General features: G+C 37.8%; 4 protein-coding genes across 7 annotated transcripts in view; 1 reads left to right on the forward strand and 3 right to left on the reverse strand.

The window, feature by feature from the left end:
• Window positions 1–14,871, reverse strand: rad54b (RAD54 homolog B). The gene is made up of 15 exons (XM_081388816.1): window positions 14,733–14,871; window positions 12,599–12,773; window positions 12,083–12,299; window positions 8,095–8,226; window positions 7,436–7,723; window positions 6,777–6,939; window positions 6,475–6,700; window positions 6,192–6,399; window positions 5,959–6,098; window positions 3,016–3,318; window positions 2,780–2,928; window positions 2,001–2,262; window positions 1,562–1,628; window positions 1,132–1,332; window positions 1–343 (listed from the first exon to the last, which is right to left on the reverse strand). Exons 2-15 carry the CDS (start codon window positions 12,770–12,772, stop codon window positions 117–119), a joined length of 2,757 nt encoding a protein of 918 aa, XP_081244942.1. The 5' UTR covers window position 12,773; window positions 14,733–14,871; the 3' UTR covers window positions 1–116.
• On the reverse strand, window positions 8,797–10,983 carry LOC308704472 (fibrinogen silencer-binding protein-like). The gene is made up of 2 exons (XM_081388817.1): window positions 10,438–10,983; window positions 8,797–9,620 (listed from the first exon to the last, which is right to left on the reverse strand). The coding sequence occupies exons 1-2, from the start codon at window positions 10,833–10,835 to the stop codon at window positions 9,041–9,043; spliced, it is 978 nt and encodes a 325-aa protein (XP_081244943.1). The 5' UTR covers window positions 10,836–10,983; the 3' UTR covers window positions 8,797–9,040.
• On the forward strand, window positions 14,868–20,438 carry rnf41l (ring finger protein 41, like). Of its 2 annotated transcripts, XM_081388818.1 has the most exons (9): window positions 14,868–15,038; window positions 16,312–16,422; window positions 16,585–16,693; window positions 17,261–17,467; window positions 17,599–17,738; window positions 18,145–18,171; window positions 19,389–19,551; window positions 19,635–19,755; window positions 19,825–20,438. In XM_081388818.1, exons 4-9 carry the CDS (start codon window positions 17,262–17,264, stop codon window positions 20,074–20,076), a joined length of 909 nt encoding a protein of 302 aa, XP_081244944.1. In that variant the 5' UTR covers window positions 14,868–15,038; window positions 16,312–16,422; window positions 16,585–16,693; window position 17,261; the 3' UTR covers window positions 20,077–20,438. The 2 variants fall into 2 exon arrangements, with proteins under 2 accessions (XP_081244944.1, XP_081244945.1); XM_081388819.1 differs by lacking the exon at window positions 18,145–18,171 and having other exon boundaries at window positions 14,898–15,038; window positions 19,825–20,379.
• The window catches only part of virma (vir like m6A methyltransferase associated), a 17,710-nt gene continuing 12,902 nt past the window's right edge, over window positions 20,288–25,095 (reverse strand). For 2 of the 3 annotated variants that reach the window (XM_081388813.1, XM_081388814.1), the window contains exons 14-23: window positions 24,846–25,081; window positions 24,238–24,717; window positions 23,653–23,785; window positions 23,443–23,559; window positions 23,160–23,320; window positions 22,727–22,823; window positions 22,353–22,519; window positions 21,921–22,267; window positions 21,670–21,813; window positions 20,288–20,761 (exon numbers count right to left, since the gene is read on the reverse strand). In XM_081388813.1, the coding sequence (XP_081244939.1) occupies window positions 20,577–20,761; window positions 21,670–21,813; window positions 21,921–22,267; window positions 22,353–22,519; window positions 22,727–22,823; window positions 23,160–23,320; window positions 23,443–23,559; window positions 23,653–23,785; window positions 24,238–24,717; window positions 24,846–25,081 (2,067 nt within the window). In that variant the 3' untranslated portion in view covers window positions 20,288–20,576. The remainder of the gene's footprint in view (window positions 20,762–21,669; window positions 21,814–21,920; window positions 22,268–22,352; window positions 22,520–22,726; window positions 22,824–23,159; window positions 23,321–23,442; window positions 23,560–23,652; window positions 23,786–24,237; window positions 24,718–24,845; window positions 25,082–25,095) is intronic. The other variant, XM_081388815.1, reaches the window with a different exon arrangement.

Consider the following 25,095-nt stretch of genomic DNA (forward strand, 5'->3'; position numbering starts at 1 on the left):
AACAATGTAAAAAGATTTATTAAAAGGAAAAAATTTATTGCTCAAACATACAGGAATATTTACACAGCGTGAGGGCAGTGGGTTTGTATATAATTGTCTTTGGGAAGAGGAAGAGTTTAGACTGTTGTTTGGGATTTAGAAGTGGTGCTTTGAAAAGCATATGTGATGTGGTTACGGGCATGATTTAGATAAACATCATTATATGATTGAACAGCTCCAGAAAAATGCCTCCATTGCATGAGCTCGGACATGCTGACTCGTTGCGGTAATGACACTGTGCTGTCGGCATGGCGACCCAGCTGACATGCCCTTCCAGTCTCCTCGGTTATCTCCTTTACAAAACCTGGCACAAATATATGCAAATAAATTAATTAATTAATTATATATATATATATATATATATATATATATATATATATATATATATATATATATATATATATATATATATATATATATATTTAATTAATTAAATATATATATATATATATATATATATATATATATATATATATATATTTAATTAATTAAATATATATATATATATATTTAATTAATTAATTAATTAATTAATTAATTAAATATATAAATATATATATAAAATACACACACACACACACAACATTTAGGTCAAGACAATCTGCTGAAGTTCAAACTGAGCATCAGAATGGGGAAGAAAGGTGATTTAAGTTACTTTGAACATGGCATGGTTGTTGGTGCCAGACGGGCTGCCTGAGTATTTCAGAAACTGCTGATCTACTGGAATTTTCACACACAACCATCTCTACATTGATAAATAGATATAGAAATAGATATTTGAAAAAGAAATCTAATATTATAAATGTCTTTACTGTCACTTTTGAGCAAAATGCTCAAAACAACAAAATGACCCCAAACTTTTGAATGGTATTGTGTATGTATATGTAAAGCCTTATAATGTAAAGCCTTTGAACTATCTATTTTTGGGTCTTTTTCAGAAAATATTGATATATGTGACTGATTGTGCATTAATTAGTATATCAGAATAAATGATACAATTTTTGTATTGATTGACAGCCCTAATGGAGAATCATCTAGTTCCTACTTTATTTAATTCTGTTTAATTTAATTGATTTGTTTGCATTCATTTACCTGCTGTATTTCCATCTCCAGAGCACTGGCAGTCCAGTAGGTCATGTGTGAGGCAGGTTGTATTAGGGTCAAAACTGAAAAGGTCTCGTAGCTCCTCAGAAGAAAAGCTAATATGATCCGCTTTTTTGGTCAGGTCCACCACCGTCCCAGAAAGCCCCTGTTTACTCACCTGCCTCTGATAGATCTTCTCTTCTATGGAACCTACAAGAAACACATGCACACTACTGAGGCCAAAATCATGTGCAAGCCCATATACAAACACAATCATTTTTTTGTGTGCGTTACGATTGATGAAAGCCTGTGAGATGTTTCAGGTAAAGTACTTCTTGATATTACACAGTCATAACAAACACAGCTTAATTTATCAATCAACAGACTCGATACTGAGATGATACTCATTTTATGGGTAATTTACAAATGTTTTGGTTACCTGTTGTTAGAAATCTGTAGATGTGAACTGTTTTCTTCTGTCCATCACGCCACACACGTGCCATGGCCTGACAGATGAATATCAATAATAATTAGATGATTGAGTCTTATAAAACGAGAGTTATCACTCAAAGCTCACAGAAAGCATTCGTCATGGCAGTAAAACAAAATAATCGTGACATGCACTCACACATAAATACTTGAGAGAGAATGTGATGATTTACAAAACAGGCTGAAAGGATTTTCGTTGTATTCACTGCCACCTTGTGGTCTTTATTAAAGGTGTAACTAAGACAAGCATGTGGATTTACAACAAAAGTTTCTAACTACTTTCAAAACAATGAATTACATCTGCTTTTGTGTAATACTGTATTATATATAGTGATTCACTGTTGCTTTGCAGTGTTGCATGGCTAAGTGTAATGTGGAAGTCCACTGACCTGTATATCATTGGCAGGGTTCCAGTCCATATCATATAAAACAAGATGAGAGGCACCAATGAGATTTAGCCCCACTCCTCCAGCCTTGGAGCTGAGTAGCATCAGGAACTTGGGGGAGTGCGGGCTGTTGAAGGAATCAACAATTCGTTGTCTCTGGGCAACAGGTGTCTGTCCATCGAGCCGACACCATTTATAGCCTATTTGATCACAGACATCCTGCAGCAAGTCAAGAGTCTGTGTGTAGTTGGACACCAAAACAGCCCTAAGTAGAGAAAGACAGCGTGACAAAAATGCACATGAGCCTAACACTACACACATCAATATAATGGGCACTTTTTTAGGACTTAGTCAAAACAAAGATCTCACGTTTTGGTGGTCAAACTCGGTTTTCTTACATAATATATTATAAAATAATAAATTAAAATACAAAATTTGTAAATAATCATTGTTTTTGATTTCCTTTTATGTTTTTTATAAAGTGCTTAGCACTCAAAACTATAATATAATATATTTGTTTAGATGTACTTTTATGTTTTTTTAATTTGTAAAGTGCTTGAGCACTCAAAATACATTATACTATACTGTGACATGGAAAAGATTAAAAAGCATTTTCTTATCTTCAAAACCGTTAAATAAAGTAAACTTTGTAACCTGATTGAATTGCAAGTCACTTTTGTTAATGTAACCTGAAATTGGTGGTGCCACTGATATGTCTGATAAGAAGTGTTTATATTACCTTTAAAATGAAATGATGTTTAATGAAGAACTCTATGTGGTACCTGTCTGTTCGATTGACATTCTGTATCGCCGACAGTAGGTCTGTTAACACTAGAAGTTTCCCAGAGTCTGCAGTGCTGAAGGCACCAGTGGAATATCCCTCAGGAAAGAGTTCCATAATTCCGTCCTCATTCATATCATCTGATTTTGCCTGAAGCAAATACCACAAAACATAATTAAAAAGTAGCAATATTTAGATAAAGAACATGACAGAGAAAAATACCAGCACCTATTGTACCTGTAGAGTGTTGTAGAGCAGCCCGGGGTGGTTGCAGAGTTTCTTGAGGGCGTTGATGCATGCGAGGTGTGGGCTGTGTGTGTAAGTGTGTGTGCTGGCACCAGAGAGACAGGCTCTGATGGGCCGTGTGGCCAGAAGGACTCCATACAGACGCAGCTGGAGCTCAGTGGGTTTGCAGAATACGGTCCACTCAATCCGTTCGGATAAATACTGATTAATGATCTCCTGAGTGCGCCGTAACGTAAACACACCTGTTAGACGAAAGAGCTCAGCGGCACGTTCCTCTCCAATACATCGCTCTTCCTAAAACACAGTTCAATGCACAACATACCACACCAGCTGATGAATACAGACACACAGTTGGGGGTACATTTTAAGGAGATTTGCTTAATGTTGAAGAGTCATTTTTATCTATTAGTAACAGACAGTCAGTATTGGATATTTAATTGTAAATGCTAATTTTCTTTATTTTTACGTTAACACTATCACCTTGTAACACGTTAAAGTAAATCTTTAAAAATACGAATCATTTAATAACACTGTTAAATGTAATATTTAGCAAATATTCCAAACGAATATAAATTTTCATACTGTATATTATAATGTTGTGATGCCTAAATTCCAAATCTTTTTTTTTTTTTAATTACTTAAAATTCATCAGCCGAAAGTTATTGGCCAAAAATAGCATTTTCAGTTTTTGGCCGAAAGAGAAAAAAAGGCAGAAAATATATGCTGCCCCGCCCCTTCATATTCAGGTGTTGTGCAGAATTTTGACTGCCTACCAAATTATTATCCCCCTTGTTGAAGTTGCTAACTGATACCTAATACTAAAGCCACCTCTAATCCTAACCCCTCCCCCACAACTAATCATAAACCTATCAATACTAGGGGGGTAATAATTTGGCAGGGGTCAGAATTCGGCACAACACCGGCACTCAGTGTGCTCTGCTCAATAGCTGCGTTTCCACTGTCAATTTTCCACTGTTTCCACAATACCTTGGTCCAAATCGGGCCAGCTCGCACTTGAGGAGAGGTTACGAACAAAGGCGGATTATTGTAGATGATAACATCAGCATTACAGACTTTTAAAATAATTTTAGCTCAAAACTCACTTTCAGACAGCAATGAGTGTTTGCAATAACTTGTTTGTGATCCAATGTGGATTCTGATCACCATATTAGGCAGAAATATTTATATGCGATGCAAAAGATTATGCACACTAACCATTACCATAGTAAACATGGTAAATACGACCGCTTAAAGAAATTAGACAACTCATATAGGCACAATCATCACAATCGTGTATTTATTTTATCTGTCAGTCTCTTTATACCGGTCTGTCTGATATTTATATTTAGGTTGTTATAAAATAAAGCAGCTCTGTTTTTTTGGGTGCTTCTTCTGTTCCTCTGACTGAATATATAACTGTATTGGGACTGTCACTGGATATCGCTAGTTTCCAGTGACTTCTTTCTGATTAGTTTTCTGATAAAACTTCCATTTGTTGGTGACATTATGGGTTTTGTGTGACGCTGTTCCAGACAGGTGTGTTTTAGGCAGGTTTTAGCAGTGTGCTGCGGAGCTTTTGGCCTAATGGTGGAAATGCAGCATGGTTTTGGGCTCGGTGCTACAGGTCCGAGGCTATTAACACAGCACGGCCCATTTAAAGCCCTGGCTCGCACTGGCTCGACAGTGGAAAAGTGGCTAACGGAGTGGACCGTGAGTGCGCTCTCTGTTCAGTTGCTCACGGCCCAAGCGAACATCCTGCACATGCTCTGATGATAAGAGATTTGTAGGACTATGCATTAGTTGGTTATATGCATTTATTAGTTAAATCTGATTCTGTTGCATAGAATATATTTATATTTAATATTTTTATATATTTTCTGTCCTATTTTGGTGTTACTTAAAATAAAAGTGTGGTTATTTAATTTTATTGGCTTCTATTTTCTAAATTCTGATTCAATTCAATTACCGTAAATTACTGAATTTAATTAAAAAGTTTAATATTAATACAATCATACATTAACAAATAATTTAAAATAAGAAATTAACTATTTAAAAAAGTCATTTTCGGTTTCAGTTTTCGGGCAAGTGCATCCAGAGTTTTCGGTTTGCATCCCTAATAGTGCCTGTCAAAATTTTGCAAACATGAAAACATTTTTGTGTTTTTTGGAAGAAGTATCTTATGCTCATCAAGGCAAACAATACAGTAAAAACAGTAGTATTGTGAAATATTATTACAATTTAAAATTATTATTTTTTTGTTTTAATAAATTTATTCCTCTGATGAAAACAGCATCATTACCTCAGTCTTCAGTGTCACATGATCCTTAAAGGGATAGTTCACCCAAAATTAAAATTCTGTCATCATTTACTCTCCCTCAAGTTGTTCCAAACCTGTATGACTTTCTTCTGCTGAACACAAAAGAAGATATTTTGAAGAAAGTCGGTAACCAAACGACTGATGGACCCCATTGACTTCCATAGTAGGAAAAAAAAATACTATGGATGTCAATGGGGACCAGCAACTGTTTAATTTCCAACCTTCTTTAAAATATCTTCTTTTGTGTTCAGCAGAAGAAAGGAAATCATACAGGTTTGGAACAACTTGAGGGAGAATAAATGATGGCAGAATTTTCATTTTTGGGTGAACTATGCCTTTAAAAAGTAATTCTAATATAATTTCTAAAGGATCTAATTCTAAGGATTTGGAGCTCAGGTATCAATGTTGAAAACAGTTGTGCTGCCTTATATTTATGTGGAAATTGTGATAATTTTTTCAGGATTCTTTGATGAAAAAGTTCAATGAACAGCATTTACCACAAATGCACTGTAGTATATATTATATATATATATATATATATATATATATATATATATATATATATATATATATATATATATATCTCATACATAACATGAAAAAAATTCTCTTTTAACCTCGGTGCAGGTGGGCTGGCGAGATCTGAGAATGGGCTCTTCATAAATCTTCCTGTAGGCCGCAGATGTTCCCAGAATTCCTGGATTTACAAACTCCACGATGCAATAAAACTCCTGCAGGTCATTCTGCACTGGAGTTCCTGTTAAATAAATAGTTACAGTTGTTCTTTTGAACAATTACATAATGTTATACTACTACACTAATAAAAGTTTGTTTGTTTTAAATAGAAAACCTGTTAAGATTAGACGGCGGTCGCATGAGAGCGCTGTGAGTGCGCTGGCCGTTTTGATGTTGCTGTTTTTAAGGCGATGACCCTCGTCACAGATGAGCACTCCAAAATCCAGCTCTTTCAATCGGTCCACAGAGCGCAGAAACATCTCATAACTGATCACCATGACGGAGCAAAGAGGAGAAGAGGTAAAGTCCTCCACGCGGTGATCCTACAGAGACAACATATACTGTTAATCCTCTTATAGTCATCCGTCTAAATGACACAAACAGCCACACATACACACCTGGTCCACAGTGTAAACACTAATCCTCTCTCTGCCCAGCCACTTATTGAACTCAGCAGCCCAGTTCTTGACCAAACTTCCTGGACAAACCACAAGTGCCCTCTTCAGTACAGGCCGCCCACCATAGGGGCCTTGTCTCAGTAGTGTCCACAGAACACAAATACACTGCAGTGTTTTCCCCAGTCCCATCTCATCTGCCAGAATAGCCCCACAGCGGCCAGCAAGTCTGCAACACACAAACATACATGTGCAAAAAAGAGCATATGTAAGAACACAGCAACTATAGATAAACTCTTATTTACCTCATTCCCATTAAGCATTCATAAAGGAAGACAACGCCCTCTCTCTGATGTGGCCGAAGATGATTGGTCAAGTGGGGGTCGATGACCACATCCACTAGTGGAGAATCAGATTTATTATACAGCCACTGGTGATCAGTTGTCGGTCGCGGCATCACCAGGGCGCCTATAGGGACAAAGCAGGACAAATATAGATATTTTTTAAAAGACCACCAAGACTTTAGATTAAAACGTAATAGTAGAAATGAATATGCAGACAACGCTTATTTGAGCTGTTTTTTAACTGAAAGCAACTTGCACTGACAAATCTTAAAATATGTCAGAGCCATTGTTTTGTCTCAAGATGCACATCAGTAATGTTTTTTTCTACGGCATGTTTATAAAAGCTACTTAAATGTCCTTATTGAACTAAGGCCTAATCCTGGCTTAATCTAAGCCCTGTCTATGAAACCAGGCCATAATCTTCAAGGGCAAATGTATATGTAACTGGAAGTTTTAAACATTTTTAATCACATTTTTGTCTTCATTAATTTATTTGATTTTAAATGGACTTGCAGTGTGACAGAATATTTTTAAATATTAGGACATAGGACATAAAAGAATAATTGACATGAATAATTGTAAAACAGACAAATGCTGTATTAGTTGAGCATGTGCTGTACCTGGTGTGTTAGGGTTATGTCTGGGTTTACAGATCGGTTTGTCAGGTTCAGAATCTGTAAGTGCACCTCCCTTGAGCGCTGGTTTGGTAAATGATTTGGACACTGGGTGATATACAGGAGCCTTCAAGACCGTTTCTGTAGAAGTCTCAACAACAGCATCTTGGAAACAACGGCCTTTGGCGTAGTCCTCATTGGATATGACCCCCATGACCTCGATTTGTTTCCCTCCCACCATAAGAGTCTGACCTTCACACAAGCTCTCCAGCTCTGACGCCTTGTAGCCCGAACCTAACAGAAAAACACTGATTCAAAACACACATCTGCACAGGCTAAATAATCATTATCATGATATGATCAATATCCAATAAATGGCCAATAGTATATTTTTTTATTTAAAAAAACAACAACAAAAAAAAACACTTAAATCAATCGTTTTAATGCTTTAAAAGTGAATTTAGGTATCACAAAATTATAATGCACAATGAGACATGGATATTAAGAGAGTTGCTAAAACATTACATTTAAGAGTGTTATTAAATACATATTTGTTATTAAAAAAAAACTTAAAAGCATTAAATGACAAAAAAGAAGAGGGGAAATGAGCTTTTGTAAAAAATCAAATCCAAAAGTATTGCTAGAATGTGCTGTGATAGGCTTACCTCGTCCAATGTCCCGCCCCTCCATGTCTTTGAGGACAACAGTCCTCCCTCTGGCAACTAGCACAGCATCGCCTTCCCAGCGCTTATGCTTCCTTGATGACGCCTTGCACCACATTACACTATAGTAGCGTGCTTTAAAATAAACAAATAAAGGATCAGCAATAAAACCACAACACAGAAATAGCCTACTTCATAGAGTAGACAATGTTCTACTGATTACAAAGACTCAATAAATAAGAAATGTGCTTTTATACAGCAGCCAGGCATATGCAGAACTGCTGATATTGTGCTTTTGTCTTGTCAGACTATATAATTACAGGTCAGGTGACAAACAGTGGCATAAAAATAATTTACATGTTAATTTGCAAGAATTTCACATCAGCCTAAAGTCAGCATGAAATCAAAATGGACTATTCTCATTTTTGTAGGTAATATTACAGGTTTATTATACATGATATCTCTGTGCACATCTTTTCCTTAAAATGTGCCCTCATTATCTACAAAAACATTAACTTTCTCTACCCTTTCGTGCATCTTTCCATTTCACGCTGACTTTAGTATAATTGCATTATACTGTAAATAAACACCCAAATGAAGTCCACACAAACACCTCGACTGAGAAGACTCTCATTCATAGCTGTTGCTATGTAACACTTCCTGTGTGACAAAGGAAATATAAAAGGACAGGCTTAAACAGAGATTAAAGCAATTCTGAATTTATTAGCGAATACATACAAAATAAAAACATTTTCTTCTTCAATCTGGGCATTCACACATTAAAAACTTTAATTCCTACAACAAATATCAGAAACAATACTTGTACAAATGTCGATTGAATACAAAAACTGTACAAACAAGAAATAACTACACAATCAAGTCTGCTCATTTCGACTTCATATTAACAAGTTCCCTTTGTGATACATTTTTCGATCCGACACTGTACGTGTCACACCAATGGCAATCCTTGGCGTAGTCTGGCCGCCCTCAATTTCTCCACTTTGACCCTTGACCGGAGAAGCTCCTCCTCCAGCTGTTGCTTTCTCTTAAGCCCCTCCCTCTTCTCCTCTAGATATAGTCCAAGCTTTCTGTGATTAGCCAGTAGCAGCTCATGCTCCTCTCTCATCATTTGCAAAGCTTCTGCCTCAAAAATGGGATTTTTGAACGCCGCCCTCCCCCTAAGATACGCGCTCCTCCTGGTGCTGAGGGCCGACGGTGAGGGAGGCAGGTGTACAGAGGAGGGGCACGGAGAGAGAGAGGCCGCGTACACGTGGGAGGCTAATTCCTCCTCGTCTTCCTCCTCTTCCACTACTTCGCTGTCCCTCTCGTTCTGTCCGTGGTGGGCCTGACTGCTCGGTGTGGCGATGGTGACAGGTGAACCGTGGGATGTAATCAAGTGGATATCAGGAGGCGGTTTCACATCCTCCGTCTCCACCCTTACAACTGAAACATGCGGATAGTCCGACAACGCTGGGAGGGACAGACTGCTGCCCGGCTGCTCTACTGGAGAATTCCTCTTGAACTGAAGCCTAGCACAGACACATACAAATGATTCATAAAAAAAATCATAAATTTGAATTTCGATCATGATTCATAAAAATGTGCTGACAAGAGCTTTGATGAATTTCGGGAAAAATTCTCAGTTTTAAACCAATTGCATATCAATCATCTGATTCAGCTAGCGGATTTAAAAGAATCAGATCATGTTCAACCACAGCTCTCAGCTGGATTGGATTTGTGGTCTCAAAAGAAAGAAAGACCTGTTGTTTTGTCAACACAACAGAAAGCCTAAGATAGAGGAGACATGGAGATGCCAGTGCAAAGTAACTCCTCTGCACACTGTGGCAAACCTGGCATTAACGCAGCATCGGAAATACGGTTAATGACATCCAAATCCCCTCAGTACTGCAGCTTACCTCTGGCACAGGACAGAGTGAAAGGACAGCGAGTGTGTGACTGCAATGTGTGTTTTGATCCGTTAAGACAAAATAAAACTAGCAAAGATGTTTACATGTCTCAAAATGGCAATATTGCTAAACTCTAATTGGCTGAGTGTGACGATTAACAGCAGCCAAAGTAAAAACCTGGGGAAAATGTATGTGAAGATTTCCAAAGAAGCTGTAATCAACATTTAAGAGCCAATTTCATCTTCTCAGAGAAGCCAATTAGAATCCTATAGGTAGGCTATCTTAAGAGTATGCTTTTATGCATTTACATGCACAAAATTGTAATTGGTTAAAAATTTTCCATTGGGTGATAATAATGCTTTTGAAATCTAGATGCACCTGATAATGTGCGAGTTCCATTTTTGTGTGTGCATGTGCGTATCTGTATGCTCAATCTTACCTGTGGAGTGCGCTCGGCTCTTTGTCCCCTACGTGAAACAGCTGTGGTATCATTTCCATGATGCGCTTGGTTGGCTCCGAGATGCGGCCCCGGTACTCAGGCTGGGCGTGGCTTCGATGCAGAACTTCCTGCTTGGCACTTTCTTTAAGACGCTTATAGAGGGTCCGAAGACCCTGTGCCGTTCTGGGGGGTCTCTCGCCACCTAAACTATTATAGCGTTCTGCTATGCTGTCCCAGCATCGGTTTTTATCCACAATCACAGCATGTTTGTTGGTGTGCTCCTCCAGAATGCGTATGTGAGGCTGAACCAGCCGCAGAAGATCCAGTTTCTCAGATAGGGTGAAGTTGGAGGAGCGGGCTTTGCCGACCATGCTGTTTGTCATGAATAAGGTAGACATCCTGCTTTTAGGCTGGTCTCAATGCTTTAGGTTTGATCTCCTTCTCCTCTTTTCCCTGTGCAGTGTGTGTCTGTCTTTCTCTACTCACTTGTGTGAGCAGGCTGCTGTACTGCTTGTCTCAGTTAAACAACACACACATGCACAAACTGGCTCGTAAGAAAAAGAATCAGGCTTAACTAGGCCAGCCTCGATTAGGCCCACGCCTACCCGGGGAGGGCTTTGCTGGAATTCCTTTTAGCTTAAGCTGACGCAGGTTCAGTAAAGCTGCTTAAGCCTGGCCTGACCTACATAACACACCCGACTACATTAGACTAGAAACACAGCGGGGCTCTCTTATGCCGCTGAAAACAGCGACATGTGTTTCATTATTAGAGGGAAACAACTGAAGGCGGGTTTTAGAGCGTGTTATTACATTTTAACCGCGTCAAGTCCGTGTTTTGACAGAAGAGCCAGTCCGCGCGACTGTTGAAACGGCAAAGAGAAACATTAAACTGCCGTCTATTGAGCTCGCGCTACAACTCGCGCATTATGTGCAGACTGTTTGTGTGAGAGAGAACTGATTTTAAGACACCAGTTGCTATATTTCCCAAGCTGACACACAAATGTACCACAGCTTATAGAGTGCAGGAAAGCTCTGCCTTTAATCTGTGCGCGGCACGATTACTATCAGACGCACGCACACGCCTGTCAATCAAGCGGATCGTGTGCACGGATTGGTTAGTTTCACTCAAAGCCTAAGTTAAAGGAGGGGAATAGAGAAGCCGTGCTGTACTAGTTTTGGTTTAAGCTTTAAAAAGTGACCAAGTGCATTTCCTCTTTCTGAATCGGAGTTTTATAGTGTTCGACTACTATATCAACGTGATAAAGGTTCGCAAGATCACACGAAACAGACGCATATAAAGTCTTTGCTATCATAACAATCGCCCATGCAACGCTGTATCTAAGAGCGCTCATCAACATATTTTGTATTTTTAAAAAAGTTTTGTTCTTGGAGTCCAAATTTAAAATATAATAACAAGTAATGCATTACACGTTGTTATAGTTATATTACCAAACGAAAAAGCCTTTTATTAAACTCTAACTAGACTGAAAAATCTGTTTGACATTTATTGAACAATAGATATTTATTCATGATAGATATTCAATCCTTTCAATCTCTCTCTCTCTCTCTCTCTCTCTCACACACACACACACACACACACACACACACACAATATATATATGAATGTGACAGTACTGTATCTTACCAGCAGTTGTGGAGTTTGCAAGAGTGTTTGGCTGTATTGAGCAGCTGTCTTTATCTGCTGCTGATTGTTTAAGTTCAAGACACTCAGGTGAAGACCCGAGGCTGTTTTCCTTACATTCCCCCTGAGGAACAGCACTCAGGACTCTGGCCAAAGCCTTACTGCCCAATGGAGCATCAGACACAGCTGGAGGATCTTTACTACTCAAACACCTCTGGATCTGCAGGGAGAAATAACTTTTAAAACACACTGCAAAGGAAAACAAACCCTAACAATGATGAAGCAAAATGCACACACTGCACCATTTCAATCACAATGTTATACATAACTGCATTATTGTCATGATACAGATGAAAAAACGTGTTGTAATAACATACACAATTAACCTGAATTGACAATATGAATAGCAGCACATTATCGGTCACATATAAATGATGTACATAATCAGAAACATTGCATTAAAAATAGTCATCGTGACCATTTTTTAATCATTCTCTTGTTTTGACTTATTCATTCAACCTTATTGAGCAGCACATTTCCCAAAGCAGGTGTGGGTGGTGGTGACGGTAGTGATGGTTCTGGTTGGGGACCCGATAAAGGTGGTCCATCATTCCTCGCTGGTCCCGGTGCCATAAACCTGGGTTTCTTAGCAGCATTGCCACTGATCTGACTCGGAGCTCCAGATCTACGCATTCTATCAATGAAGACATGCATACCACTTTAGCTAAAGCACCACGCAGTAATAAAACCATGAAACCTCAAAGGTTTGTTCTCATTGATTATTAGATAATTTCAGATTTAAACAGAGCAGAGATAACACCAAAAATGATTTAAATTAATTTATTCATTGTGCGTTCACACAGACATTTTCGGGGTGGCATAAATGCAATTCAATAACTATAGATGAAATAAAACAAAAACAAAAAAAGTGTTAACATTTCATCCTTTTTATAAACACCACTGATTGCAACTAATCTTATAATGTGTAGGCTATCTTTATCTACTCTTTGTTGTCATAAATAACCAGACAGTGTCTACACTATAAGTCTTGCGAACCTTAATTATAACATACAGTAACGGTTTAGTTCATTCATACAGTCCGACGTGAGGAAAGTAAATAAATCGCAGTTCAGCGTTTTCGATTCACTAAAAATAACAGGTGTTGTGCTGAAATCGGTGACCTAGCGAAAACTGTGTCCAGGGGGCGCTGTTCAGCAATTGTTCAGCAGACATTACATTAGTGCATTAGGGATGATCAACGTCAGAGCCAAGCAGTGCTGTAAAAAATGTCTCATGTCTTAGAGAAACACGTACATTAGACAAGCTAGATATTGTCATGACAATTGTCTGCTAATATGTTACTACTATGCGGGGTTTCGTTATGAATAGATGTTTTACAGTATGCTTGTTGTTTTGTATAACCTATTCTGAGGTAAGGCTTATCTTTATTCTTATGTCTTTTTACTGTAATTACCCAATAATGTTGCAGATCTTATAGTTTGTTCCTTACAAATGTATTTTACTCTGAGATATGATAGGCTATAGGGTCACTGAATCTGACAAATCAAAATTCATAGCTATCGAAATGTTACCCCTCTTTATTTCATAATAACTGACTAAAATGTTTAATAAAGTGACTCATGTGATGTGTCAGCTTCTCTTCTTTCTATTTTTCTCATTTACACAAAAGTTGTCTGACATGTACCTACCATTAATTAGCTTAATTATTTTCAAAAAGCTATAAGAACTAAAAATAGGTTTTTATATAAGCTTTTTATTATTCATATCAGAATCAGGTATACTAGGTAATCAGTGAAGGTGCTTTGTGGCATCAAAAGAAAAGGCAGAACTGAAATTACTACATACGGGCCCGGTTTTAAAGACAGGGCTTAGATTAAACCAAGATTAGGCCTTAGTTCAATTGAATTAGGGCGTTTAACTATTTGTTAATAAACATGCCCTAGAAAAAAACATTCCTAGTGTGCATCTTGAGACAAAACAATGGTACAGACATATTTTAATACAGGACTGTGTTGGGATTGAGAAGGAGTTCCTTTGCCCAACATGCATTTGAGTTTAACCTTTTAACTTTAAAATTCTTAGTGAGGTCATTCCATATCAACTCAACCAGAGGTCTCCAGCTACAAATTTTGATTTTGATTAAAAAAAATTCTGGTGAAAGAAATACATAAATGAAGAAGAAAGAAAATATAAAATGCCACGGATGTATATTGACTAAGTAATCCACTAGTATTTTGTAGAGAGAGGGTCAAAATGACCATTTTCACGAACATTTGCTGAACAGCGACCCCTGGAAACAGTTGTATGCACAACACCTGGTCATTAGAGTCATTCGTTCAAGAATCGGACTACGCTGGTCGGGCTGTATGATAATCTAAAATGAACAGTTTTAGAAGGGAAAAAGGGTCATAGAGGTTTGGGATGGCAGGAATGTAATAAACAATGACAAAATTGAATGAATGAAATAATTTGGTGAACTACCCCTCAGGATGTGTAGCGAGCATCTGTTGCTGTCGTTAGCGAAACCAAGTAAACACTAAACAGCGTTGTGTGCCTCAAACCTCCAATAACTTGTCATACGTACTTCGGTTTAGTATACTAATAGTAGACAGTTAGTACAATCAACGCTTACCTTTGTTTCTTCCTCGTCTGTCAACTGTCAACCACTTTTCTTATTTTCAAAAATTCCCTCGAAAACCATCAAGCGCGAGACGATTCTTCCGCGGAAGTGACGTATCTTTACTGTGATTGGTCGAAACGTAACGTCACATAAAGAGGGTGGAGTGCAGGAGCTTATGAGGAGCAAAAATCAACAGTAAAGAGAGAGTGTCAAAGAAACCTGACAGTAAATATTGCCTGCAAAAATTTGATCTAATCCAGCAGAGGTAAATGAGGCAAATTAAGGAGACGTCCCTGTCAAGCATCACTTACCAACCAGGCAAGTACTAAGTGCAACCTACACTATATTTACCCTTACTTGTAATATTTAAATTCCTGTGTATTATACTAGCTTGACCATGTTGCTTTTGTACACAGTTATATCTCTGACATTTACTTGCTGTTTTGTCTTTTATTCAGTCCAAATTTCCAAAATCAGATCCTTACTGTCTTACATTAATTTGTTGTCATTCATCCTTTAGATTCATATTAACTGTAGAGATGGGTTATTGACGAACATATTCTACTTGCAAGAAGTACTTGACAGGGGTTTCCACAGTCGAGGATATGTCAGGCTATTATTATTTCCAGTCCTGAAAATGATATGGAATAAAATAATAAATAAAAAAGTCAAGGATATAGTAGTCTATGTCTATAGTCAATATATATATATATATTTAAATATTATATATATATATATATATAATTATTATTATTATATTTGATTTGATTTTATTGTTATGCTCAGCTCTAGAATATGTAGTAACGTTAGTTGTTCAACATTGATATAAACTATTAAAATAAAAACATTTGAAGTTATAAATGAATGGAGAAATAATGGAAAAGTTATGCCAATTCATTGGTCAAAATGTGAAGGAATATTGACTTTAGTAATTTTTTATATATGGTGTGACTGTGATTTTATTTCATTTTTTATTTCAACTGTTTCAACTGATGCATGTGCACAGATGCACATCTGCTTGTGTTGTGCCAATGTTTTATATACCGCTGCATGTCTGAAAGTGAGGCTACAATGTAGCCATGTAGAAAATAATCCAATCAGAGTGTGGGAAAGCGTAATCCGGTGTAATCCCAGCACAGCCATGAAGAACAGAGTGAGGATGCCTAGACATAACCACAGCAGCACAGACAAACATCCTCTTCTTGATAAAATAATTCATGATTATACAGTATTACCTCAACTGTGAATCTGTAATGGATTATTAATATAACTGGAGCTCCACATTTTACAAAAGCAATAATTTAGCGTTAAATGCTCGAGCCACAAGTTGACACCCTGGATGTGATCAGTTGTGTTTCCCCTCACGTGGCCAGACAGGTGCAGGAACACTTGCACAGGTCACCTGTTAGTTTTAAGCTGTTGTTTTTGAGGAATGTGTACAGGATGAATTTTTTAAGTGTACTATTAGAAACATCAGAAATTTCCCATTGGATGTGTAGGATATTTGTGTAATCAAATATGTTTTTTTGTTTTTTTTTTCTATGTGGTCCCGGTGTGCCTCTCTCTGTGTATTTGTGTGTGGGGTTGCCAGGTGCTTCAGTCTCATTTGATCACAGCATGATCAAGAGTTTCCCAGAGGGTTTCCCCTCAGGATCTGGAAAGGTGTGTTGTTGTGTTCTTGCACATTAGATGATCTGTACAGGTGAGAGTTGCTTAGCAAAGGTACCTCATACATTGCATTCCACACAATTTTATGCGCATTAAAGGGTCTATTTCCTAGTATTTAGCACAAATGAAGATGTCACACTGACCTCAGATCCCTAGTGAATTTCTGCACTCGTAACCCCACCCACTCATGTTTCAGTCCAACAGCTGCCACCTGGCTGTTTCTACGACAACTGACCAGACCACCTTCAACAACCACACCTGAGAGAAAGAGAGAGGGGAACAGAAGATACCACAGACTCTGACAGGTAATGTCGTATCAATATATAAAAAAAAAAAAAAAAATATATATATATATATATATATATATATATATATATATATATATATATGTACATATTACAAGATGTTCATTTGTTGTGGTGTTAAGCATGCATTAATAGTCTGTATGTTTTCCCTTTAAAAATTTAAATCTTTTAATTTATTTTGCTGTAAAGTCCTTTTTTAATTTGCTAAATGTCTGTTTTTTAATATTTATGACATTTATTTTAAAATTATAAATGTGCACAATTTGCAATCTTTGTATTTTCTGTATTTAATTGTTGGATCCATCCATCCATCCATCGGTCCATTCTCCAAACTGCTTATCCTCTGTAGGGTCGCGAGTGTTTTGTTGGAATTTAAAATTAAATTAAATTAGGCATTTTTCCCATTATATCAATGTAACGTCTTAACCATGAGGCATCTTTTTAGTTATTATAAGTATTTTACTGTGTGTGTGTGTGTGTGTGTGTGTGTGTGTGTGTGTGTGTGTGTGTGTGTGTGTGTGTGTGTGTGTGTGTGTGTGTGTGTGTGTGTGTGTGTGTGTTCTCTAGGATGGGCTACGATCTGGAACGCTTTGTTGGCTATGTAAACGAGGGTCTGCTGTGCTGTGTATGTCGGGATGTGTTAGAAGATCCTCTGCAGGCTCCGTGTGAACATGCCTTCTGCAGCTCCTGCATTCATGGATGGCTCATCCACCATAACAGCTGTCCCGAGGACCGCTTGCCTTTAGACATCACACATCTACGCCCACTATTCAGGTACCACAGATGTATTAAGCACCTGTATTTGCACAGAATCACTTAAGATAGACTAATGTAAATGGCATTCATTTTATTCAATCATGCCTCTTACCTATTCAAATGACATACATGCGTATTGTGTGTTGCAGATACATGAGGAATGACTTAGCAAGGCTGCAGTTGAGGTGCGTGTTCCGGCCACAAGGTTGTGAGGTCATATGTGCTCTGGAGTCTATTCATCGGCATGAGCAACAGTGTGATTACGCTTTGCTGAACTGCAGTAATGCAGGTACACAAAAAAGCATATATATATATATTAATATTAATATTTATATATAACTATATCTTAGTACCCGTACCCACACTTTTTTGGCAGGGGGCAGGTGGCTACTGCCTCATTCAGACATACAATACAAACGCAGTTGTAACAGCAGATGAATGAATGTTGTACCCTCATGATAGAGCGCCTACTGCTGAGTAATCACGTTTTTAATTATTAATGAGGGACCCCCTCAGGCAGCCAATGAGGTGAAACGTTTATCTCAGGGTTAATACAATTGAGCTGTTCAGTTAATGAGCTAACAATGTCAGATTCTTGCACATAATAGATATGTATTAGTTTCAGTAAACCTAGTGCAGCATTCTCTAATCTTGGAAATATTTGTTTGTGTGTATGTATGTATTTAAATATGCAGGTGACGAGTACTTGTGTTACCGTTGTGGTAGGTGTTCTGTGTTTTATGTGTGTACTCTGTGTGTCTTTTACCTTAACAAGGTTTTTCCACTTCAAAATTGTATTAATAAATAATTTTGTATTCAGATTTATAATTTGAAACAAATAATTTTATTATTTCATATTTTAACTTCAGAAAGGAAATTGGTAGTAATAGCTGGACATTATACAGTAATTATTTATTATACAGCGAACTCAAAAACAGACATAAATTCATAAACACTTGCTGGAAACTTTGAGCATATATTACCATTCAAAAGTTTGAGGATAGTAAAATTAAACAAAAAAAAAAACCTGTGATGTCGGGTTGGATTTTTTATTCATCAAAGATGCATAAAATTGACTAAAAGTTAAAGTAAAAGCATGTTGTTGAAAAAGATTTAAATTTCAGAGAAATGCTTTTCATCAAAGAATCCTAAAAAAAAAAAAAATGTTTCTACATTAATATTAAGCAGCATAGCTGTTTTCAACATTGATAATAATATAAAATGTTTCTTGAGAACCAAATCAGCATATTAGTATGGTCGCATTGGTGTCATAACAGGAATACATTTTTAAATATATTAAAAAGGAAACCATTAAATAACGTTTCACAATATTACTGTTTGTGCTGTATTTTTGATTAAATAAATGCAGCTTTGGTGAGCATAAGAGACTTTTTTCAAAAACATTCAAAAAATCTTACAGACCCCCAACTTTTGACCAGTAGTGTATATTTAAAATTATGAATTTATCATTTAGATAAAATAATATTTAGATTTATCATTTTAAATGTAGTTTTTAAATTGGTTTAATATTTAAAAAAATATGACTATACATTTCATTTTTATCAAATGTTACGTTTCCTTCACAAAGACAATTGGCAGTAACAGCTGGACATACAGTATAATTAAACAAAACACACAAAGGCAGTCATAAATTCAAACACTTTTGCTGGAAAATGTTGGCATGCATGGGAAAACATTATTGTTTTGTAGTTTTCAACCCATTCTTACTGATGCTAGCAATAATACTATCAAGTCATTTTTGCAATTTTGACAAGTCCTCATTTGTCATTCAGCTAGATCATTTTAACTAGGGCCATCCTTATTGATCAGCCCTGCTGGTTAGATGCTTTTTCAACTATTTTTCTCTGTGCATGAACATTTGCCTTGTGCCAGATTTTCTTCTCTCTTTGTCGTTTAATGTTTCTCTGCAATCGTTCAGGCTGCCCAGTCCAGGTGTCGCGGCGCTCTCTGGAAGCTCATCTGTGTGTGTGTGAATACAGCAGTAGAGTTTGCGCAAGCGGCTGTGGATACACAATCCTAAACAACGAGGAGGCCCAACACAACTGTGTATCAGAGCTACGAGCTGAGCTGGACATGCTCAGGTAGAAACATTCTGCTGAAGTCATAAAAACTGACCATGTAAATTCTGTAAGGTTAAAAAAATGTGTGTGTGTTTTTATTATAGGGCAGAGTTAGACTGCAAAGTCGAAGAGGTGAGGCATGAAATGGAATCTCGCTTGGATTCCCAAAGACGACACATGGTGCAGAAGGAGAGTTTGCTGAGGAGTGAAGTGGACGAACTTAAGGTACGATACTTTTCACGTCAACAGACTTTTTGTGTGCAGTAAGTCACTGACAGGTGTGTTTGTGCAAAGGGTCAGCTGTCCCGCGTCATGTCAGATGTCCGCATTTTACTGGGTGCAGAGAGAGCTCGCAGACAAGAGCTTGAGAGGGCAGAGCTCGAGAAGGCGGAGCTTCTTGAACTTTTAAAAAGGGAGGGGCTCAGACCAGCCACGCCCTCTGAAGCTGTAGCTCCGCCCCCTGCTGAGGTGCCGAGAAAGCCAAGCCCACGAACCCTAGCTTTGGACTGCATCAAAAGGAAGAATAGAGAGGTGACAGTTATCTGAGGAGGCTGATTTTTACAATAAAACAGTAAAGGAGGAATATATGATGCTAATAGAAAACCACTTCCTGGAACTCATCTTCTGAACAAAGCCCCACTATCGGATCTCTTCTGGGTAAACTGAATGAGTGCTATGTGATGAACTAGGTGCTAAGATTAAACCAAATTGTGTAGTAAAATTATTATTATTATTTTTTACAATTTTGTATGTTTTTAGAATTTGAGGTTTGTTTTCCCATTTACAAGAACAACTGAGATGCAACAAATTCTGCTACATTTGTTGATATTAAAACAGTTTTGACAAATTACACTGTGGATTTTTATATAAAAATACACTCAAACATATCCTCACAAGAATTTAATCATATTTAACAGTTTTAAAAATGAGAGAAACACAAAACATGACAATGATATACACAATATCAGTCGGTGGTTGCAGCAGATCCACATCCTGATTGGTCCTTTAGAGCCTGACGGCTGAGTCTGCTTTGCTCAAGGCAGAGTTTAACGAGTGAATGAGCGGACATGTCGGCCCCGTCCGCCTCCGCTCCCTCCACTGCTGAACTTCCCTTGACCACGTCCACCGCCACTAACTCCACCTCCTCCCACACCAACTCCACCACTCAACCAGGACAGGCCTGCCCCTCTCCCTCTGTTGGCTCTGTCCCGAGGAGCCAATCGGTAAGCACCTGAAGAGTTAGGAGAGAGGAGTCAGTAACTGATATAGCAGTAGGGTGAGCTAAAGAGCACATTTAATTCATTATATAATAACAATTCATATTAACATTTAATTCATTACTGAGGTCGTTTTTGCAACTTTAATGATTAGAAAGAAGTCACCGCTGAGGGAAACATCCAGAAGGTGCCACTTAAATATCACCTAAGTTTAACCCTCTATGGTGTATCGTCAAAATGAGACAGTGAAAATTGCATTTAAAATACAATAACATTCAACCAAAAAAAAAGTATATTTTAGTATTATCATGACATCCCCTTCAGCCAATAAATGTGCAACATGCCTGAGATTTTTGACAACAAGGAAATGGAGACATTAGCACATTAGGTCACATGCTGTCAAGGCTCCATTGTGAGTTCATTTTAGACTAGGGAAAAACATATCAATTAAATGTTTTAAATATCATTGTGCATCCAAATGTGTTTTCTAAAGTTATAATTAAAGTTTCAAAAACTTAAACTTACACTTAATACTGTATACATTTTTATAATGTTTCACTTGAGTTTAAAATAGGGTTTGACCAATGTTTTTTTAATAGTGGCTTAAAATATATATATAATTATTAATATACATTTATATATATTACATATATATATATATATATATACATACACATACACACATATTAGATATACATTTATAACTTTTATATTGTTAATTATTAATTTGTACTTTATTAAATAAATAATAATTAAATGAAATTAGAAATTATGAAGTACAAATATTTCAAAACAGAAAATGTGTGTTATCTATTCATTATCTACACAATGTCGGTAGATTTTAGATCTTGATGTTTGATGGTTATTAAATTGCTATTTTATATTGTTTCTACATTATTTTTTAAAAAGGATGAAGGCCTACCTGTAGGTGGCTGTCTGGAGGGCAACGGTCGGGTGAAGTTGCTTTGTCCTCCACGTGGTTCACTGTAAGTCCCTCTGTGAGTGACAGCTGTCACCGGAGTGTTCCAAGTGGAGCCGCGACCACCTTCGCGGCGTTGATAGTTTCCTAAAACACAAACAAATGATTTTAAATGATCTTTCACGGGTTTAATCAGCCACATATAAAAAGAGTACAGAGTATATATATGTGCTGAATTAAACATATGCGTGTACCAGCGAGCAGAACACTCTTTGGGGCTGGTGGAGTGAAGAAGCGGGTGTGACTCTGGAAGCCTCTCCCTCTGGTTCCTCCAGTGAACAAGCCTCTAGTCGGTGGCTTGGCTCCTCCTCCCTTTGGTGGTCGTTTGGGCAGGGAAAGGCCAGTGGGCGGACCAACATCCTTGAACTCTGCGGCAAGGAAATCATCTACATGCATGGAAGGAGGCCGACTGGTGTTCTGCTTGCGCTGGCGGAAAATGTCATGTGGTCGACAGAGCTGGCCAAATGCACCACGACCCCGACCCCGAGGGGCTGCCATGATATGAGCTCGTTTCGCAGGCTCCACATAATCTGACTTCCCACTGCAAACAAAGAAAATGATTTGTAGCTTTATAGAGTTCATACATTCAAGGTAAAAGAGTAATCTCAGACTAGAATGGTGTGTACCTGGATGTGATAAAGGTCTCATGTTTGTGCTTGCCCAGTCTGAAGCCTTTGGTTGTTTTGCTGTGTCCTGGGGAAGTGGGTTCACTGAGGAACGATCGTTCTAACTCTGCCTTCAGGTCTAAGTCTGGACAACACTGCTGGGCCAGAGCAACTAGGTCTACTTTAACCTGCGGCACATACATTTACAATGATCACATGAACCAATAAAAATAAAGAGTAATTTAAGATTCAGATTCACAAAAGTTGACTAAAATAATCTTGATTCTAAAACTTCCTCATTTGTTATACCTTAAAACCTGCTATCATCTGTTTATGTAGCTCTATTTTAAAAACATAAATATATATTTTTGTTCCATCAAACACATGTTCCTCACCATGTCTACTTCTGTCTCCATCTCATCTGACTGGAATGGAGAGAACCACAGGGCCTTCAACTGCTCATCCAGGACATCTGAGAGAACATAAACTGTCCTGAAGGTAGAGAACAAGTGAGTGAGGAAAAAAAAAAGAGAATGTAACATTGGAGACACATTTTCAGGATGCAATGATTTTTTACAGTATTTTGCATTAAGTACAAGGAATGTGTAAAGTTACAAATGTACAAGATCAACAATTGGTGGGTTCCTGTTTTCATTTAAATTTTCATTCAAGTTTTACTAATTTTGTTGTGTTTTTGTTATTTGTTTTTGTATGTCTATATATAGTGTCTATATTCAAATTAGAAATACTGTCTTGGAAACTAGCTGTAATAAAAATAAATTGTAATATTTTATTTTATGTAACAATTACTCTCTCTGTCCATATTACCTGTGATTGAACTGTGTCTGAAGGGGCTCGGGTGCAGGTAAAGTGGGCTCAGTTTCAGGCTCTACATTAGTTGGGGCATCTCCAGAACTTTCTATAATCTGACGCAGTCCGGCCACATTCTCCAGCAGAGTTTCCAAAGACTCATCCTCCTTACAGAGCTTCTGCACACATGGGGAAATGAGTAGGAGAACGGAGTGGGAGAAGATTAATATGAGCGTCTCCTTTCATGCAGTCTATAGGTCACAGCTTAATTATGATTTATAACCTAAGCTGCCACATGTACCATGATATGTTTCTCCAGTTCTGATAACGGATGCTCTCCTGAGTCCTCCTTCCACTGCAGAAGCTGCTTCATGTCGCTCACACTAAGCGCCAAAGATCGACTGTCTATGTCTTCATCCTATAGAGCAAAAAGAATATGTAAAAGCATATACATAGATGCATACACATTACACACACAAATAAATGCGAACTGATTCTCTTGTCAGCCTACCATAGTTTCACTGTTCAGAATCTGTCTCAAAAAGTCGAACAGGGCTGAAAGAAGCTCAGATAACTCTTTATTAAAGGACGTGGTTTCCCTGCGGATCAGAGAGGAAACGGCCAAGCTGTGTTTCTTCAGAGAGCTGCAACACAAACACAAAATAATTAACCACAAATATATCACACAAAAACATTTGTAATTTTCATATTACTGGCAAAGAAGTCTAGGGATGCTATGATAATTACTTTCATGTTATGGCTGATAACCGATAAATAGACAATATTAAAATCCACTATTATTTTGTCTAAATAAATAAATGAAAAAAAATATATATTTTTTTTAATTCTAATATAAAATTTAAAATAAAAAATGTAGGCATCCCAACATTACAATGTACAGTATGAAAAATGGATATTCATCATTCATTATTTATGATATTTGCTAAAGATTACATCTAACTGTCTATTTTAAAAAGTAAAAGTAGTGGAAAATGACCATGCACAATTAAATATCCAATATTTACCAGTGAAAAAAAAAAACTATAATATTAAGTGATAGATAAAAAATAGATAGACATCAAATGCACTGTGACACCTTTTGAGGTGATAGAGACCGTAGTCGTGCTCTGTGAGAAACATCATGGTTCGCAGACATGTGAGCTGGAGCGCGTAGCTGCTGTGAGAATTTCCCAACACTTCCAACATCCCGTCACATATGCATGTCATCATGTCTCTGGTCGGCAGCGAGTTGGCCAGCTGCTCAGCCTCGGACACTGACGCTTCACCCGAGCCACTCACAACCAGTGACACGTCCTGGTCACAGAGTGACTGAAAAATGGAAGCTGTCAATTCAGCGTTCTGCTGTGCTGGCAGGCCAGCATCTGCAGGTAGGACAAGCATGGCCAGCAGGGAGGGAAGAAGCTCTGATAGTTTGTCCTCCACTTTCCCATCACTCCGCACCTCAATGCGTGCAGACCCACTCAGGAGAGCCAACATGGCCGTCTTGCAAGCCCGTTGAGATGCCAGCGAGTCGAGGAGGGCTAGTAACCTTAACAAGCGTGAGCCAGCTGCCTCCCTAAACACACAACACACAATCCATTTGAGTATATACACACACACGCACTAATCCATCCACAACCGATCTTATTCAAACAAATCCTCAGACTATGAACAAACTCCTTAATGTGATGAATGTGATCTTACTGCTGCATTTCCTCCTGCAGTTGCTCCAACAATGTCCTCATCACCAAAGTTGCAGTGGGTGCAGCAAGATCGCAGAGTTGTACACAAACACGGCGGAGCAAGGAGAGGAGAGGCGGACAGCTGCTGACACAAACGCACCTCAGTACTTCCTGTAATACTCGAGCCTGGGCGTGTAAATGCACACTCCACAGCTTTCGTGTGTTCATTGCCACCCCAATGTCTTGCACTGACAGTGCCTGAGAGAGGAAGA

The sequence above is a fragment of the Scardinius erythrophthalmus genome (assembly GCF_964197995.2).
Source record: "Scardinius erythrophthalmus genome assembly, chromosome: 16".
Taxonomy (NCBI): domain Eukaryota; kingdom Metazoa; phylum Chordata; class Actinopteri; order Cypriniformes; family Leuciscidae; genus Scardinius; species Scardinius erythrophthalmus.

Bases quoted from the DNA above. Each gene is read 5' to 3' on its own strand.
- LOC308704472 (XM_081388817.1), bottom strand. From the start codon at position 10,835: ATGTCTACCTTATTCATGACAAACAGCATGGTCGGCAAAGCCCGCTCC. The intron at 9,621-10,437 runs GTAAGATTGAGC...TGTCTGTGCTAG, and splicing joins GAGCCGAGCGCACTCCACAG to GCTTCAGTTCAAGAGGAATT.
- rad54b (XM_081388816.1), bottom strand. From the start codon at position 12,772: ATGCGTAGATCTGGAGCTCCGAGTCAGATCAGTGGCAATGCTGCTAAG. The intron at 6,940-7,435 runs GTACAGCACATG...TTGTCCCTATAG, and splicing joins ACATAACCCTAACACACCAG to GCGCCCTGGTGATGCCGCGA. The intron at 6,099-6,191 runs GTTTTCTATTTA...TTTATTTAACAG, and splicing joins CCGCCGTCTAATCTTAACAG to GAACTCCAGTGCAGAATGAC.
- rnf41l (XM_081388818.1), top strand. From the start codon at position 17,262: ATGGGCTACGATCTGGAACGCTTTGTTGGCTATGTAAACGAGGGTCTG. The intron at 17,468-17,598 runs GTACCACAGATG...TGTGTGTTGCAG, and splicing joins CATCTACGCCCACTATTCAG to ATACATGAGGAATGACTTAG. The intron at 18,172-19,388 runs GTAGGTGTTCTG...GCAATCGTTCAG, and splicing joins GTACTTGTGTTACCGTTGTG to GCTGCCCAGTCCAGGTGTCG.